Below are 17,801 nucleotides of genomic sequence, written 5' to 3' on the forward strand. Positions count from 1 at the left end.
AGACCGTTTGCATTCCGTACTTGAAGGCACCAATAATGCTAAAAGCTTCCCCACCGCTTCATGCCCGTCCACCGTTGCGTGTTGTTTAAGAGAACCAACCCCAACGCATTACAATTCGACACTCATTCTGATCGATAGGAAATTATCAGTATGGTGCTACATGAGGTGAAGTGAACTAATATCACACGAATTTACGTAGAGCTGACTGTGGAGAAGGATCTGGGCCCCAACCTCACGGCGACAGTCCTCACGACAGGACTGCTGGCCTTCATAACGATGGGTATGCGCACATATGTCAGAATCATCAATCGAAGCTGGGCTCTTGAGGATTGGATAATGGCAGTCGGATGCGTACGTTTCCATCCTTCTCGAATATCAAAGAATCTTACAGCTCACTCGTCCCAGTTGCCTCTTATGACACTTACCATTGTCACGACTATCGGTTCTTACTACGGCATCGGTGCCAAAGATAGTACTTTCGCTCGGCCTGGCAATCAGAAATATGTGGAGACGGCGTACTTTTGGTTCTTCTTCTATCAAATCTTCTACTGCACCTCCATCATCTTCATCAAGCTGAGCATCGCCTTCATGCTGAACCGGATAGCTGGAAGAAGGATGATCTTCATCTACATCAACTACGCCATCATGGGTCTCTGCGCAGCCACCAACCTAGCAGCCATCCTTTACATCATCTTCCAATGTTATCCCGTTGAGTAAGTACAAAGCGATCCTCGATGGTTCGAGCACTGTTAATCGTTCAACCTCTAGGGCCGCTTGGAGAGCTGATCTAATGGCAGAAGGGACACACTGCGAGCCATCAGTCTACCTGCAGAACGTTTACTTCTTCTGCACATCAGTCAACATTTTCACCGATTGGGCCACCGCACTCATGCCAATCGCTCTTCTGTGGAACGTGCAAATGAACAGAAACACCAAGATCTCAGTTGCCGGCATTCTGGGCTTAGGTATCTTGTATGATACCCATGATCCTAGCTATCGTTCAACGCTAATAACCCCTTAGCACATCAGTCTCTGGCCTAGTTCGCCTAAAGTACACCGTTGGCCTGACAAGCAGCCATGACTACCTCTATGGCCTCGCCAACATCCTCATCTGGGGCTACGCCGAACCTGCCCTCGGCATGCTTGTCGGAAACATCGCGACCCTTCGCCCACTCTTTCAACGCCTCCTGCACCTCGGCTCAAGCGGCTCTCAGCAGCCTCATTCCGGAGGTACACCGCATGGTATCAGCGGCGACGGTGGCCGTTCGCATCGCTACAAGCCATTTGACCACGAAGTCGAGCTCGGCACCATCGTGGACAACAAGGATGGGCATATTCCTTCGATACAGGTTCGCGGTGGTCGTAGTAGCGTGTCGAGCGATAGCGAGAGCCAGAAGGAGATTCTGGAGAAGAACCATCGATTTTTGAATAACAACAAGGACAGTATTGTTGTTAGTCGGCATGTCGAGGTTAGTCGGGAGTGAGGAGTCGTTGGTTAGCGGCTAGACATTTACATCAACAAACAAGAAAGAAGCAGAGAGTACGCTCAGATACTTTTTAACGATACATTGAAACCTTTCGTTATGGATATATGTGCGATTTGAAAGGACGAGTAGTATCCTTTCATTCGGCTACACACGTATTCTTACGATTCATTCCAGACCTGCCGGAACCACAGTATATGAAAATCTGATCCCATTATCCTGCTTGATCATATCATCAGTCAAGTCCATCCTCATATCCTTCAGGTACCTGCTAAATCGGCTCGCCACTTTAATAGCATGCTCGAGATGTGGATACCCAAAACGTTCCTGAGGCCCTCTAAACTGTGCCAACTGTCTCGCAATGGTGATAACATTACGAATCTCTCGTCCATTCATTGGCTCTCTACCAAGCTCCTCAATATGGTCGAGGATCTCGTCCAGATCCCTATCAGAGTATTCCTCAAGGGTTCTCATGCGTTCAATGAAATTTCGCCAGATCTTTCTACGTTGGATGACTCCGAGATTTTCATAGTGCAGGGCGAGTTGTATACGAGATTTGAAGGCTTCGTCGACTACACATCTGGTGATTAGCGCTGCCGAGGACTATGCGGAAGTAACATACAGGTGCCAACGCGATTTGAAGTCAAAATTAAGATGCCATCATAATACTCGAGCGCGCGGAGAAACACAGATACGAGAGCGTTCCTCTTGAGATCTTTCATGTCACGTTCTTCCAAGAACACATCCGCTTCGTCCAGAAGTACAACTACACTCGTTAGCAGGGTTCAGCACCTGTAGACAAGCAAGAAAACATACCGCAGTCCCATAGTCTTCCAAGCTGGAATGTAGCGCGAAGTCGCTGGTCAACGATTTCGGCATCTGTTCCTACATCTCCGCAAGTCACACGGAGTAAAGGCTTCTCTGCAAATTCGGCGACACCCTCAGCTGTAAATGTTTTGCCAGTTCCAGGAGCTCCATGCAAAAGCATGATGAGTCCATTTCCCTTACCAGCTACAAAGTCAGTCGACTTTTTAGCATTGATTCTCTTCATAACAAGCGCTTGCACCAGTTCCTTGGTCTCTGGTTCGGCGACTAGATCCTCAAAGGCTTGTTTGTTCCATACTATGTCGGTAACGCGATCAACCAAAAGCTCTCTCCACTGCTTCTCTTGTAGATTGTGAGCCATGATCGTCGATGGAGCTACCAAAAGCGCATTGCCTTCTTCGGGTGGTTCGTCGCGTGCCATAATTGTAGCGCTGAGTCTGTTCCTCAGTTGTAATCGCGCGATCTTCGAATTTGGGAACAACATCTTATACGCCTTTGTGTCGACCATATATCTGTCTTCAACCTACGACCATTAAATTAGTTCTTGGGAAAGTTTCAGATATCTTGGTGTAGTAGACATACGTTATGGAGCTCATCTTCGTCGGAGCGCAGGTATGAAACAAATCGTCTATTTCGGAGAGACCAGAATGTCCTGCCTCTCTTCTCAAGGAGCAATCTCATTTCTTTGTCCGCATACTGCAGAGGGTAATTGTTGAGATTTCTGATCTCAACTGACTCTTCTTCGTAGCCAAGAGACATGACAACGTTTACACGAGTTTCGTGTTTCGCATAGGTGCCGTCGAATTTCCAGTACCACACAGGAACTTCCCAAACCCACGTATTCAGTTTGTGACTAGACCCAGGATTAGCTAGAGGGCCGTATCTGGGAATAAGTTTGCTCTGAATATGATCTGACTCTTCGTAATGAGATTCTCTTAGCATTTTCTCCGGATCCTTGATCCAGCCCGTAACAATGCATGCTCAAGGAACTTCTCCTGCCAGTCCATTGCTAACAAGAACATCTCCAGGTTTGATCAGATACTTGAGATGTCTACTTGTCACCATACCTTTATCTGCTTGGAGCCTTGCTGAGTGGTATTCGCCACCATAGCTGTCTTGAATTACTGCGTGTAACTGCTTGATGAGGTTTTGGTTGGGTATTCTGGGTTCTGGTACTACTTCGTGTAGGAATGGTGCACTGTAGTACATGAAAAGATAGGGTGCTACTATATTCCTTCTAGAATCGAAGTAGGGGAAATAGTCGCTGAATTGAGGTATCGCTTGAACAAATTCCTCGACCGCTTCGATCATATCAGGTGCTATCAGCGAGAGATATTCATGCGTAGGTTTTGGAGAACGATAAATGCCATCTTTGGTCTCCATTCTGCTGTAGCCGGCGGGTGGGGCTTCCCGATACTCCTTATAGGTGGCGAAGGCTATCTCAGGATGTTGGTCTAGATAGTATTCCATCTTCCGGATCGGGTTATTGCCCAGCAACACAACTCCAGATCCTTCAGCAGGCTCCCAATGTGGTTCATCAAGATACATGGTTTTGCCGACTTTGTAGAAGACCTTGCTAGTATATGCGAGCATTGCAGGTTGACTGGGAATATATATCCCACAAGCAGCCTGTCGTAACCGTTCGTTTTCTTTTCGGAGGTTTTTCAATTCATCCAATACATCTCCCAATGTACAATTTCCTTGTTTTGTGCGCGTCAACACCGTGTCTGAAGGTGTACGACGCATTGCAGTTGTTTTTCGCTGCTTCGCGGACCGTGCCTTTGGCGACCCAAAGGCATTCCGTCGCTTACGAGATAAGTACCGCTCAGCATTCGGAGTGCTATTTTCGTATACTGCTTCTGGACGGTCGCTCTTTGTACTATCCGGGATTGAAGAGCCGGATGAGGCAGAGTCTGAGGTATCATCCGAGGTAGAGTCGGTATTATCGTCCTCCATTTCTTGATCTTTGCGATGCCGTTCTTGTTTGCTCTCATGCCCCAAATGTTGCCAATCTAATTCATTTTTGGTCGTTGTATTATGTGAAAGATGGGCATAGCCTCTTATGTCGGCCAGAAGGTTGGTGTCTGAATCTTCTACCTTCTGCGTTTCGCATCGGATTATACGGAGAGGGGGAGTGGGGCGTACAACATTGTGTGGCATGTTTGTAGATTTCCACGGGGGTGCTGTGACGAGGTATTTATGACAACGTCGTTCTTATCAATCTAGTCTTTCCATCTGTCAGGGGTAGCACCACGCATTGTACTCACCTTTTGCGCGCCTATATGCAGGAGCCCTATTGCTCAGCCTCACGACATGCAGCTGATGTCTCATATGGGGGCCAAACAGCTGCGCCTCAGCCATCGATCACCAGCCCCTCTCACGCCTCCTCCCTTTCACTGTAAGTTCGTGTTCGAACTATCTTGTTAGTAAGACAATGCTACATTTTTTCCTATCCAAATAACGGATGTCAACACCGTCGATGCAGTCACAACGTCAGTGGTATCTAAATGCGCAGGCAATTTCCTCGGCCAATCCTGCCGAGAATGCTTTCAAAGAGGCGCTTTCCGTATTCCAGTTGGATTCCCGCACTTGCGCGAGGTTCGGTACAGTTCAGCAACTTCAGAGCCTCAATGACCTGCAAAGCATCCTCAACGACGCGCGATCCAGATATGAGCAAGAGCATGAAGGGAAAAAAGTCGCCAAGTGGTTGTCGAAATTTGCGTCGCGCATCTGCCATTACGGTCAAATCTTCGATGTTCTTGTCCAGCATCATCCTGAGTACGTCAGCCTAGCATGGGGAGCAATGAAATTTCTCTTTGTCGTAAGTACTGCTTCCAATTGTGTGTAAAACAAGAACTGGTACTTGAGCGCAGTTGGTTGAGAACCACGGGAAGCAACTGAGAGTCCTTGCTAAAGGGTTGAGCCAAATCGCGGATGTGCTACCACACATGGAGTTCGCCAATGCTTTCTACCCCACCGCCCGCATGCAACAGGCGGTATCCGAAATCTATAGCAGAATCATTCGATTTTTCCTCTGAGCGGAGCGCTGGTTCCAGCAAAGCAAACTACGCCATACGTGGGAAGCTCTGAGTCGGCCCACCGAGCTCTACTATAGTGACTTGATCCAAGATGTAGGGGAGTGCACGAAGGCCATCGAAGTATTAGCGAATGCAGGGGCACAAGCGGAGCAGCGCGACATGCACCTGGAGATACAGGAGTTGAACAAGAGGCTTCAAAGTTCAGAACAAATGCTCCAAGAAATGCGAGGGTTACTCATCTGTAAGTCACTTTTGCAATCGCTAGCGCTAGTCTCAACGATGCGCAGCATACCAGTCAATCCAAACAAGTGCAAATCTAGACACCAATCAGCGCCTGACTGATCTCCAACTGAACCAAATTATGGACTTCCTCTCGGGTGCCAATGCGTTGGATCCGCTAAAAGTCTTGCAATACCGCGCCTTTATGCGCGCTCGTACCAGGGCTCGGCAAACAAGAGCAGATGCAGGGTCGCAATTTTGGTTAAATCCGAAGTTTACCGCCTGGGAGTCCGCATCATCACCGACTATGATCATGGTGAAAGGCGAGTATAGTACGCGATTCCAAGTCCAGAGCTTCGCTGTTGACGTCATCAACGATCTTCGCAATCGGACCGTGCCCACACTTTGGGCCCTGAAGTCGGTACCAGCGGATGGCGCAACTTCCGCATCAGCCATAGATGTCATCAAAGGGTTGGTATGTCAGGCTATACAGCTCAGTATCTCACAGCATACAGAACGCTCACTTGCGCTGAGTTGTGCGCAGTTTCGCGCCGCGGATTCTGTCGAGCAATGGCTTGATCTCCTAGCACGTACTATCGCGAGCTTCCCGCAGCTCTACATCATTGTTGACTTGGAAACTGTGGGAAGTTCGTATCTCAATGGCTTTTCCTGGCTTTCTCATTTGACTGCTATGTTTCAACGACACAACTCCGGGAAGTGGATATCCCGGCTCAAGATCTTGCTCGTCAGTTACGGATCTATGATGCGACAACAAAACGATCTACGCAACTTCCGCGATATTGTCGTCCCTGTAAAACCATCTCACACGAGTGTACTGCTTCAAGGACGTTCGCGAGGATCCATTTCGCCAGGTCTCGGGCGATCGCGGCCTGTGAGAGGAAGCATGCGCACCCGTTATGGCGGCAGTCGAGCGCGCCATTCTACATTTATAGGGACCTGAGTAAAGCCGGAGTTCTACTCTTATGGAAGACTGAACAGCCTGTGATACTGCTGCCTCCTTGTTGAGCTCGAGACATGCCAAAGCAAGCGAGGGCAGACCCGGTATCTCCTCGATACAGGAAACACGAAAGCACTTCCGCGGTGGTGTATCGAGTACGCCCAGTTGTCAATCTTTAGCCACTCTCCTTTTGATCGAGGAGTAGTTGTCGGCTCGACATAACGCTCGTACCGAATACCCAGCGGACGTCGGCTGTAGCGGGATTGTCAACGTTGGCTCGATATCGAATTCGCTCCCGGATTCGGTTCGTAGTGCGCACCTTTCTCCACACTATCTTCTTCGGGCATTCTTTGACAATGTCGCTCCCCTATGACAAGGAGATTTGCTCAATGCCTCAGTACTTTGTCTCTTTGCCTAGTGCTATACGTGTGACTTCTTGTATACTCCTATCTTCGGCGGCTTTTGCTCGTATTCCCTACACCGTTCATCGTGATACGTTAGAAGGGCAGTGCAAATACTTGGTAGATAAGCTGTAGTTGGGTGGTCGGTCCAAGCCCTTCCTTGAGGCTGACGGTACTGTCAGTAATGCCGCATCCGGAAATTCGAACTTGGCACGATCAGTTTTGTGCTAGATGTCGTTCCAAGACTTCTTCGAGGCCGCGCACTCGAAAGGGGTTGCAGGAAGACGACGATAACAAATGGGCAGCTTTCTGAAGAGCGCGCTATCTCCCGAATGAGCTAGAGTTGATCTTTATACTAAAAGATGACTGTATGCTGATAACTCTTGCGATGATCAGTGTGGTAGAAGAGGAAGTTAGGGCGACAGACTAAGGGTTAAAATCGGACCTCGGTGCGGAGTTATGACACGCCTAGTTCCGGGGGGTTTAGCTTACCTGGGCGACTTTGACGTTGAACTTCTAAAACATTCACCAATACACAGAATATTTGAGCGCATTGAATAGAACTAAAAAATCACGGGTTTGTTAACTTGGATGCAGGATCACGTCTTCGCAATTCGGCATGCTCTCCTTTCGTCCCTGAACGGATAGTCACAACGTCGTTGCGTGCGAGGTATGTAGTCACGATCGCCATGTACTAGCTGTGGCCAAGATACTTGTACATCTTGAAAGTCCCGCTGAGATATATCTAGATCAAATTCACGGTCCTTACAGCTAGTGAGAGCATGCGGGCCGACCCCGAAAATGAAGTGCTAACGACGATGGTAACGCCTGTGATTACTGAAAGTCCCACGTTGCTACCTATCATAGTCGAGAAGAATGCATCTAGATCCGATAGTTTGACTCCGCGCCCTTGCAGAGATGCTTAGAGAAGCTGGAGACCGTGGTTCAGATCTCCTTCGCCAACAAAATATCTCTCAAAACCACCTACAGGCATCTAACCATAGCATAATCGACAAACCCAAGTTCCGTTACCGCAGCGAACAGTACTGTCGCCTGCCGACATAAGACAACTCAATAGCGCTATGGCAATATAGGCAACCAAATTCGCAAAACCTGGTAAGACAGGAAATCATGGTTACCATAATCCCTGCTCAAAGATGTTCATCCCACTGTACTAGTCGGGTACCTCCTTTGGTAGTCAATGACTCGAATTTCAGACCGCCATGGCTTCAAGAATATCAGATTACTTTCTACAGGCTTGGACTCCGGTTCTGCACATCGTTTAGGGTAAGACGGGAGATGAGCATGAACTGGTATAAAAGACCTATCGCCTCCTCTCCAGAATAGACACCACTCACTCATTACATCTACACACTCCTTTGTTCTTACAAACACTCTTTATCACCAACAATCATGAAGTTCCTCACTCTCATCGCCGCTGTTGGCACTCTCGCTGGCTTCGCTGCCGCCGGTCCAGCTGAGCCTCTCCACGTACGAGCACCTTCGGATCTGCCAATCGATGCTAGGTCGCCTCAAGAGGGAGCCGGTGATGTGAACACTTGGTTCAAGGACAGGTTCTGCGCCTCAGGCTATGCTTCTTGCGGCAAAGCAGGAACTAATGGCGACCCGGGAAACCGATGCGCTATGGAATGCAAGAACTTCGCTGGAGGCGCCCCTCTTGGGCACTGCCAATGCGGTACAGGGTGGTACCCAGATGAGTGCATCACTCTTGGAAAGTACTTGGGTCGCCACAGGTGCTAAGTGTATCAAGTGCGTAAGTGCATAGTGTGGCGTTTCTTAGTCAAGTACGAGACTAATCACTTCTTATATAGACCTACATACGCCTAAGCTCTTACAATGAAAGCGACTGCAATGGAAAATAAAGAGCTCATCAGTATTGCATAGGTGAACAAGGGCACAATTTAATAGGCGGAAGGGGGGGACTGTTGTTTTGGTGGGGCCCAGGAGTTTAATAAAGCATACCTCATACTATCCTTAATCACATTACATTCTACCATATTGTTTCACTGCTCAATATGTAGTACCGCATTCAGATTGTCTTTTGCTCCGTTCTGACATTGAACGAACGTATCATAGAGGTAGTTGCCATATTCCAGGCAGAATTGCTAGCCATACAAAAGATCATACATACTTGAAGCAATGTCATAATGCCAGGATAACACGAGATGGGTCTGCAATACAAGGCGAAGGAATCTGGAGAACCGCACCGAACATCAAGACTGTTGTCGTTGATTCGTTGATAAATCACAGGTCCATGAAAGTTTTCAAATGCTTGTTGAGCCGGTTTTGAGAGTTCATTGCATATCTTGTAGATTATTTACAGCTGTCTACAGCATGTTTAAGATACTGCAATTCAAAAGCGAGATGGACAGGTTTTCATTCCATTTGCAGACCGGCAAGTCCCACGAAACACATTCGGCAGACAGAAGCTTCTCGGCGGTTATGGAGGAATACAGCAAGGGGAAACCCCACATCAAACTTGTCGGCGAGATTTTAGTGTTGTGGTTTTGACAATTGTGCTAGCCAAGCAAATCACAACATAGGAATGTTGCTTTGTAGGCAAGAAGTATACCGACACTAGCGCTCTTCCCAGTAGATCCCAGAAGCATCATCTAGTGGTTTTGTGGATCTTTTTGGCAAAACAAAGCTGCGAGATTGTAGAGATAGTTCCAATCAGCTTCTCATAACTCTTGCTTGTGTTCGTTTCGAAACGCTAGATGTCATCACGACTTCGTTCTGATGTGTTTTTTCGAATGTGGGTTTTTCGACACATCATTATATTCGCCACACCTTTGGAGTAAACGTACTCAGTAGCAACACACATCGATTCCATCTTCGGTTGAAAGACTCATTTCGGTGTCTGCATATGACTTCGCCGTTGAGACGCACTCAGCGTGCCACGGAGCGGATAGATGGTGATTTCTGAGAATACGCGAAAGCCCGGAACCATGATACCTCAGCAAGACTTATTTGGTGAAATGCGATTAAGATGTTTGGATGAAGAAAGAGAACAAAGCGCAAGGAGGAAGGCTTCATATGCAAGCAGCTCGACGCGCGGTCCTCATGTGAACTTCGATGGTCATTTTCAGACACACGAAAGCGACATGCAATGATGGCCATCCGATTTCGTTGACCAGGGAAGGACGGCATGTGCTGCCTATGATATCTATTCTAGCCGTATAGCAGATGAGAAGAGTCTCCTACTGCTCATACTCGCGTGTGAACTGATTCTTCCGAGTTCAATAACAAAGCATTGGATGAGAAGATGTCGAAAACGCAGGGCATGTGAGCCTACGCATTTTGTTTTGTACGGAGGACGAAACAAACATTCAATCGTATCGTACAGTTTTTGACAGACCATAGGCTCTCGTGATATACATGTGCTCGGTTTTGGGAAGACTTCGCGGAAGGCGGGAACATGTTCAGTTGGCATTTGCAATTGAGAAGGCGGAGGACGGAAGGCTCCATGGAGCGTATGCTTTCGAATTTTGAGAAAGAGTTTTGAAAGGAAGTGTGTGATGAAGGTAAGGGTAGGCCGAAGAAAGAGAGACATTTATACCCCGGCGAGGTGTTTAGGTGAGATGTGACGCCGTTCAAACATCATCGCCCTTGATGCATAGTGAACGATATCTTTCTTGCACCATGTGGGGCCAGTGAGTTGTTTTGAGATACACTGTATCATACATGGTAGGAAAAAGCGCGGAGAGATCCATGACGTTGTTGGTGGCGCCTTTTCATCGATGTTTTCGCAATTCCAGTTGCCTGTCGTCCTCATCATCAGGACCCCTGCGCTTTTTTACGACATGACCAGGTCACGAATGCATTTTGGAGATATCGTTGCTTTGGATTGGCTCCAAACAGACACTCCGTAGAGAGTGAGATCAACGATTTGTATACAGGCGCAAAAAAAATCCATGAGCTATGGCAGCACCAATTTTTTGATTTAGTCCCGAAGCCCAGTCATGCCTAGATGGGCAGGAGTATTTCGGAGAATGTTTTTGAGAAGGCGAATGATAGGAAGACAACTTGGAGAAGAAGAAAGCCAGCTTTTATACCATGGACGAGGCGCTCAAGCTAGTGCAAGCGCTTAGTCTCATGATGCGCAATACTTGGTACATTGAAATGGTGTGCGTAAGCTCCTGCGTGCCTTTCAAGCACCGAAAATCTCGTCTGAATCAATCTTCGTCATCATCAAATGGTATTAAGCCGGCTTAAAGGTGTCTTGTTGGTTCTTCCAACTACCATGTATACTTCATCCCGCATGTTCAAAAAACATCCCACTCTCTACTGTCCACCAGTCTGATTCTGACCCTTCTGCTCAGCACCCATGCTCTTACCCCCAGCCTTCGTCGTATCGCCAACAAAGTTACCCGCCGCTATCTCATGTCAGCCAGTATCCTTCCTCACCTTCTTCCCACATTCCTTTCCCAACCCCCACTCCCTCTCTCTCCCCTAAACACCCCCAACCACCCACACGCGCAGGAAGTAAACGTACCTTTAGTAGTATCCCCAACACCCTGCGTAATTCCCGTCACAGCATCGCCAAGCCCTTTACCACCGGCAGCAACGACATTGCCAGTGGCATCAGTAACGCCCTGGACGCCCTTTCCGACCGTGTTCGTTGCTGCGCCTAGCGTGTTTCCTGTACTGTTAGCTTGTTTTCTGACGTACCAAATACGGCGGTGCTGGTGGGAAAGAAAAAAGGGCCAGAGGATAGATGCAAAGAATTGAGAATGAAACATACCGATACCGCTTGCAGCGGTGCCGAAGAAGCCTTTTTGCTGGTTGTTCTGGTCCGACATGGTTGATGTGTGTGTGTGTGTGTTATATATCACAAGGTGATCCTGAATCTGATTAAGAAACGGCAGATTTGTACTTGAAACTGATTAAATCGGTTGAGAGTTCGGTCCCGCTGTGAGTGTAGTGTAAAAGTGCTCAGCCTGCCAACTTTCCTGAGCTTTACATATGTGTCTTCCCTTTGCTACTCTGTCCTTATGACGTAACCCGCTCTTGCCCTCCTTATCCCTGCAGCAACCCCTCTGCCCACCCGTTCTGCCCCTCATTTGTGAACAACGGGCTGAGAGACGCGCAACGCTCGTGCCGTCAGCGAATATCTCGCAGAAAGGATCGACATGTTTGCATCATGTCACATCATTGGCAGGGCACCTGTCTCCCACCAAATCTAGGCCTGCCAAGGTTTGCAAAGATGGTCCGACCAGGCAACAGTATCACAGCGTCACAACATCGCCATCAGGGCAGAATACATTTTTAGCACATTTCATTCTATCTGGATCGATATCGCAAACAAGAAGTCCGTAATGATTCTCATCATCCGTACATCATCGTTTTCGCGCATTTGCAAGATCTTTTTGTGTACTCTTCTTGCATCGTCGCACGTGTGCATGCCTGAGCAACGACATGCCTAAGCAAGGTCGTTCTGCTGTCATGGGCGGACACCATATGCGATCGCCAAACCACCGCATTCTCTGAAGAGTTGCAAGCAAAGAAGAAAGAGAAGAAGAAAAGGATAACATGAAGAAAGTGCAGGATTAGAGGCAAAGAACCTCCACAGGTGGACAAAAGGTAGACTCCCTGCTACCCATCTTTTGCCCATCCCTACCCTAGCAGCGCAGGAAAAAGGTGATGAACGAACAGAGGTCAAGAGAAATAACTCAATCGTGCCCAAAGAACCACCCATAGCGCTCGTAAGAAGCGTCAGCGGTGTAGGGCCGTCCCTCATCCATCCATCTTGCAAAGCAGGTCCCAGAACGCCGCCATCATGGTCCGTAAAAAACATGAAAACATGCGCATGCACATCGACAACAAGGAAACTTTTGATGAAAACCCCGGGCGTCCGAAATGCATGCAAACAATGACTGCGCGCTGTGATGCAACCCCCCTTTCTATAGCAACGAAGAAACAGGCGATCGATTAGATTACCGCGTGCGGTGTGGTCTATGGGTATAAGAACCGTCACGCGCTCGAATGGTTGGAAAAAGAGGTAATCACTCGGAAGGCTTGGCCTCCGTGTCGGCTGCAGATTCGTCTGCCGCGTTGGATGCAGAGCCAGCCTCGCCGGCGTCTTCGTTGCTCAGAGCTGCAAGTGCACTGCAATAGTTGTTAGTAAAAACCTTGAATGTCATGAGAAATGGAAGCTTACTCGAAAGCGTTCGCGTGGGCAGTTTCCTGCTTCTTGACTGGTGGTGTGCCAGTGCGCGAGGAGGCGTTGGAGTCTTCACGACCGCCCATCATGCCGGGGCCGAGACCACGACGGCCGCTACCGCTGCGGCTACCAAGCATGGACGGGCCGAGGGACTGGTTGTTCAGGTTGCGCCCAGAAGCACCCTTGGAGAGCTTGCGGAGGTCGTCCATCTGTACACGGCTGCCAGTGTCTGGAGGAGGCTGCATGCCACCACCTGAGAAGGAGCGAGCGTCGCCGCGACCCATGGGAAGACGACCACCACCACCGCGCTGGTTTGATCGTGTACGCTCCATCTCCGCGGCCTGCTGAGCCGCCATGGCTTCTTGATGGATCTCTGCAATGGTCTTGGGACCCTTAAGAATGTCCTTGGACTTCCAGCCAGACTTGCGCATGTCGACGGTGTCAAGTAACATGAAGTGCATACGCGACGGAAGACCCTCCATGTTCATGACCTTCTCGATGCGCTCGAAGTACATGTTGATCATCTTGGGACCAGCCTCAGCTGACTCCATCGTGGCTCCAACAGTGCGGAGGAGCTTGACCAAAGACTCAATAGCAGCCTCATCGGGAAGGCCCTCAAAGTCGAGAAGCTTGAGCACACACTCGTGCATAATACGGAGGGTCAACATGCCCAGCTTGTACAGCTCTCCGATGAACTGGATAAGACCGAGACCCTTACGCTTGGCAGCAGCGGCGATGTAGTACTCGTCTGACAGAAGCTTGGCTTCCTTCTCGCCTTCTGGCGCCTCGGGCAGATTGACCTCCCAACCACGCTCGAACTCTTCCTGACAACGGTTCAGTAGGTACTTGCGGAAGAGAGCACCACCAACGACGGGGTTGCCATGCTTATCGCGGACGTTCTCGTCTTTGATCTCGGTGCTCATAGTCTGCAACATGCGGCTACAGAACTTGGCGTACATAGAAGACCAATGAGACTCGTCACAAGCCTTCTCGAAAGTGAGCTGAATGACCTGGCGAAGGGTGCGTCCATCAGTCTCGTCCTTGGACTGTCCAGCAATCTCGAGAATTTGGTCGGAAATCTTGTCAAACTTGTCGGGTGTCATCTTGTTGAGAGCAGCCTTGACCTTACGCTGTACCATATCGGGAGCCAAGTGGCCTGCACTCATTTGAGCCTGGACAGCTTGAGGCTGAGTGAGCGAAGTAGGTACCCAACCAGTCTGCGAACGCTTAAGTCCCTCGATTTCCTTACCAGCGGTCAGTGGCATTGCCTTGGCGTCCTGGCCGCCGCCCTGGCCGCCGCGACCGCGATGGCTGCCGCCGGCGCCCTTACCACGAGAGCTGCCAACGCGAGGAGAATCGGGTACGCGGTGGGCGCTCTGGTAGGAGTTGTTGCGTCCTCCCATAGCAGGAGCGCCGCCCATGGGGAAACCGCCACGACCTCCACCTAGAACGACATGAGCAAGGGGGTTCGTCATAGAGGAGCTACGTCCAGCTTGAGCTTGCTTGAAGCGCTCTTCGGATGTCGTACCTGGCGGGAGTGTGCGCCCTCCTGGCGGGAACGAACCAGGTGCTCCAAAATTGCCCATGCCGCCACCGGCAGCACCTCCGCGAGATCCTTGACGGGGACCCATAGAACCGACTCGAGCAGACGGGGGGCCGCGAGCTGATTGAGGCTCGTCACCAACAGTCTCCTTGAGTTTCATGTCCCAGTCAACCGAAGGCTTCTCCTTGAAGACATCTTGGAATTGCAAGAGGAAGTCCTTGTCGTACTGGCGTCCCTTGCTCCTGTTGCTGTTGTTAAGAGCAGGGTTGGGGCTAGCAACACCCTGAGGGTACTGAACCTCAGCACGAACCTCGAGGAAACGTGCGGTCTTGAGCGCCTGCATACCAGCAGTTGGCTGCGCGGGCTCAACGGACTTGTTCGTCTCGAGCTTGAGAGCGGCTGGCTTGGGCTTGGTACCAGTGGGAGTCTTTGATGGTGCGGGTGCAACGACAGGAGCAGTAGCCTCGACTGGGTTTGCCTCCTCGGTCTGAGAAGCACCAGGACCAAACATGGTGTTCTTCTTCAGGCCTGCGAAGAGAGCCTTGTCCTTGGCCTCGCGTTCGGCCTTTTGCTCGGGAGTCTCTGCTGCGCGAGCAGCTTCAGCCTCTTCGGCATCCCGCTCAAGCTTGCGCAGACGCTCCTCTTCCTGCTTGACCTTCTCAGCAGCGTTGGCCTTCTCAGCCTCGGCCTTCTTCTTCTTCTCTTCAGCGTAACGCTTCTCATCCTCTTCGCGCTTCTTCTCCTCCTCCTCCATCTCAGCAATCATGCGCTCCATTTCTTCATCTTCGAGGCGCTTCTTCTCGGCCGCGTCAGTCTCAGCCTTCTTGGCAGCTTCGGCGTCCTCCTTCTCCTTGGCTTCCGCAGCAGCTTTAGCGTCTGCCTCTTCCTTAGCAGCAAGCTTTGCGTTGGCTTCGGCCTTGGCCTCTTCCTCGGTAGCTTCCCTTGCCTTCTTCTCGGCCTCTTCTTGGAGACGGAGCTTCTCCTGGAATTGCTTGACAAACTCAGCCTTCTTGGACTCGCCATCAGCCTTCGTAGCGTCGGTGGCGCTTGGCGCGCGCGGCGGAGTTGGTGTAGCAGCAATAGCGGGAGACCGAGGAGCTGCAGGTACAGAGGATGCGACAGCTGGCGGTGCAGGCGAAGCACCCTTGGGCTTGAAGTCGACAACTTCACCATCAACGGTCTTGATAGTGATAGCCTTGCTTGCCCGCTTCGGGCGCTCGAAGGTGGAGCTGGGCGCTGGGCTTGCTGACGTCATGCTCGGGGTGTGCGTGTGCGAGATGTGGTTGACGTTAGTCATGGCCGGTGTGGAAGGCTGAGGAACAGCAGATGATGGCCGCTCCGACATGTTGGAAGGAGTGCGTGACATGCTCTGGGCCTGTGGCTGATGACCGTAGGGAGCAACTCCGTAGGGTGACTGCATCTGGGGAGGGTAGCCACGGCCAGGGCTAGCAGGGACACCTGGGTAGTGGATCGACTGCTGTAGTCCGTAGTTCTGCGGGTAGAAGTTGTTGTAGGGATCTAAGCCTGGTTGAGGCATGCCGCCGTACATAGCCTGTGGAGGATACTGCTGTCCCGGGTAGAATGGCATACCAGGGTTGGCAAGATGCTGCTGCTGGTGCATCGTAGCGGGGGTAATAGCGGGGCTACGGTTCTGAGTGTAGGGAGAGCGCTGCGGCATCTGACCCTGAGGGTGGAACGGCGGGGCTTGACCACCGCGACCCATCTGAGGCATGGCGCGGTGTGGCTGTGGCGAGTAGTTTGCCATCTGCGGGTTGAAGTGGCCCTGGGTGTATCCACCGCGACCGCCTCGGTTGGCAAATGAGCCACCGCGGCCCATGTTTGCGTTGCTCATGTCGCTGTGCGCGGACTGAGACGACTCGCGGCGCAAGTGTTGGGCTTGCGGGAGAGAGTGAGAGTTGGGTTGAGGGGGCATAGCAGGGCGCGCCTGTAGCAGAGTCAGTAACTGAGATGGAGGAACAGTATATAAGGGCAAGAAGGGCGTAAACTCACGTTAGGCTCAGTGCTTTCACCGCCCTGGCCACCGAAGACCAAGTTTGGCCGAGTCGGCAGTCCGTCAGGCTTGGGGCCTCCGGAAATGGGCGTGGGAATGGGTGAAGGTGAGTGAGCAGGCGAAGCAACGCGCGGGTTCTGCACCTGCGCCGGGTTCAGGCTTCCCTGGACTACAGGCGAGGCGTGGGCAGGCGCTGGTGAGCCAGCGAGCGAGCCGAACTTGATGCCAGAGGGCGGGCCACCTGCAGTCGCAACAGGTGGGGTCTGCTTGATCTGGACGGACGACTTGCGCTCGTGGGCGCTGCCGTTAGGGCCGCCACTCACGATGGTGGGCATAGCGGGAATAGCAGGCTTGATGGCGCCGTTGCCATTCACCGGGGATACAGAGGAGCTCTTTCCATGCTGCGCGCTCTGTGGACCTCCCACTGCCACGGGCGGCGCTGCGCTAGACACGATCGTGGGCTTGGTCGCGTTGGCGTAGGAGCTGCGGGCAGTGGGTTGAGCCGAACCGGCGGCCACGGTGGCGGACGATCCCGTAGAGGAGTTGTTCGCGGTCGTAGACGAGGAAGCGGCAATCGGCGGGGTTTGCGAGTTCGAGGCGGGATTACTCATGGACTCGGTGGTGGGTGAGGTGAGGTGGATGTGGGAAGGCGGTCGGTAGGCTGCGCGGTCGCTACCTAGCTGAGGTCGGATGACGTTGGTGTCGCTGGAATCCCAGATTCGAGCGAGGGGACGAACTCTGCGGAATTAATGAGTTGCTGTGACAGCGACTCGGGAGGATGCAGAAAAGAGTGTCGTCCGCGGTGACGAAGGGAAGGCAAGAGGTCAACTCCTTTAGGAAGGGTGTTGAGGGCTGTCCGAGCGCTTCAATGAAGGAGTCTCTGAACAGGTTCCGGATTCGGGAGAGGTGGATTTCGCCGAATAAATTCGTGAAATCGACGGGCGGCTCCTGTGAAGATCACTGAGTCCGCTGCGTGTGTCGTGATGGGATGTTCTCGCAGTGGAGAGACGGGTGTGTGGAGGGATGGCGGTTGGGCTCTTTCGAAAATTGTTTGAGTGCCAGACTAAGCCGCAACAAGGATGTTGGCCTAGCCGAGAGTCCTTGAAGCTCAGTCCCAACACCTGGAGTGCCCACGCCA

General features: G+C 51.1%; 7 protein-coding genes across 7 annotated transcripts; 4 read left to right on the top strand and 3 right to left on the bottom strand.

The window, feature by feature from the left end:
- Positions 1 to 276: 276 nt before the first annotated feature.
- Positions 277 to 1,484, top strand: AA0111_g11642 (hypothetical protein; the record flags this gene model as incomplete). Its single annotated transcript, XM_028645531.1, has 4 exons — positions 277 to 351; positions 406 to 713; positions 769 to 972; positions 1,022 to 1,484. 4 exons carry the CDS (start codon positions 277 to 279, stop codon positions 1,482 to 1,484), a joined length of 1,050 nt encoding a protein of 349 aa, XP_028500755.1.
- Positions 1,485 to 1,652: 168 nt separating this feature from the next.
- Positions 1,653 to 3,902, bottom strand: AA0111_g11643 (hypothetical protein; the record flags this gene model as incomplete). Its single annotated transcript, XM_028645532.1, has 5 exons — positions 1,653 to 2,056; positions 2,107 to 2,250; positions 2,301 to 2,832; positions 2,892 to 3,220; positions 3,377 to 3,902. The coding sequence occupies 5 exons, from the start codon at positions 3,900 to 3,902 to the stop codon at positions 1,653 to 1,655; spliced, it is 1,935 nt and encodes a 644-aa protein (XP_028500750.1).
- An 886-nt stretch (positions 3,903 to 4,788) lies between these two features.
- AA0111_g11644 (hypothetical protein) lies at positions 4,789 to 5,347 on the top strand (the record flags this gene model as incomplete). Its single annotated transcript, XM_028645533.1, has 2 exons — positions 4,789 to 5,130; positions 5,183 to 5,347. 2 exons carry the CDS (start codon positions 4,789 to 4,791, stop codon positions 5,345 to 5,347), a joined length of 507 nt encoding a protein of 168 aa, XP_028500758.1.
- Positions 5,348 to 5,708: 361 nt separating this feature from the next.
- On the top strand, positions 5,709 to 6,527 carry AA0111_g11645 (hypothetical protein; the record flags this gene model as incomplete). Its single annotated transcript, XM_028645534.1, has 1 exon — positions 5,709 to 6,527. One exon carries the CDS (start codon positions 5,709 to 5,711, stop codon positions 6,525 to 6,527), a length of 819 nt encoding a protein of 272 aa, XP_028500757.1.
- A 1,811-nt stretch (positions 6,528 to 8,338) lies between these two features.
- Positions 8,339 to 8,686, top strand: AA0111_g11646 (hypothetical protein; the record flags this gene model as incomplete). The annotated part of the gene is made up of 1 exon (XM_028645535.1): positions 8,339 to 8,686. The coding sequence occupies one exon, from the start codon at positions 8,339 to 8,341 to the stop codon at positions 8,684 to 8,686; it is 348 nt and encodes a 115-aa protein (XP_028500756.1).
- A 2,544-nt stretch (positions 8,687 to 11,230) lies between these two features.
- Positions 11,231 to 11,748, bottom strand: AA0111_g11647 (hypothetical protein; the record flags this gene model as incomplete). The annotated part of the gene is made up of 3 exons (XM_028645536.1): positions 11,231 to 11,322; positions 11,442 to 11,588; positions 11,691 to 11,748. The coding sequence occupies 3 exons, from the start codon at positions 11,746 to 11,748 to the stop codon at positions 11,231 to 11,233; spliced, it is 297 nt and encodes a 98-aa protein (XP_028500764.1).
- Positions 11,749 to 12,951: 1,203 nt separating this feature from the next.
- AA0111_g11648 (hypothetical protein) lies at positions 12,952 to 17,274 on the bottom strand (the record flags this gene model as incomplete). Its single annotated transcript, XM_028645537.1, has 3 exons — positions 12,952 to 13,054; positions 13,107 to 16,597; positions 16,663 to 17,274. The coding sequence occupies 3 exons, from the start codon at positions 17,272 to 17,274 to the stop codon at positions 12,952 to 12,954; spliced, it is 4,206 nt and encodes a 1,401-aa protein (XP_028500765.1).
- Positions 17,275 to 17,801: the final 527 nt, after the last annotated feature.

Source organism: Alternaria arborescens (assembly GCF_004154835.1).
Source record: "Alternaria arborescens strain FERA 675 chromosome Unknown contig_54, whole genome shotgun sequence".
Taxonomy (NCBI): Eukaryota; Fungi; Ascomycota; class Dothideomycetes; order Pleosporales; family Pleosporaceae; genus Alternaria; species Alternaria arborescens.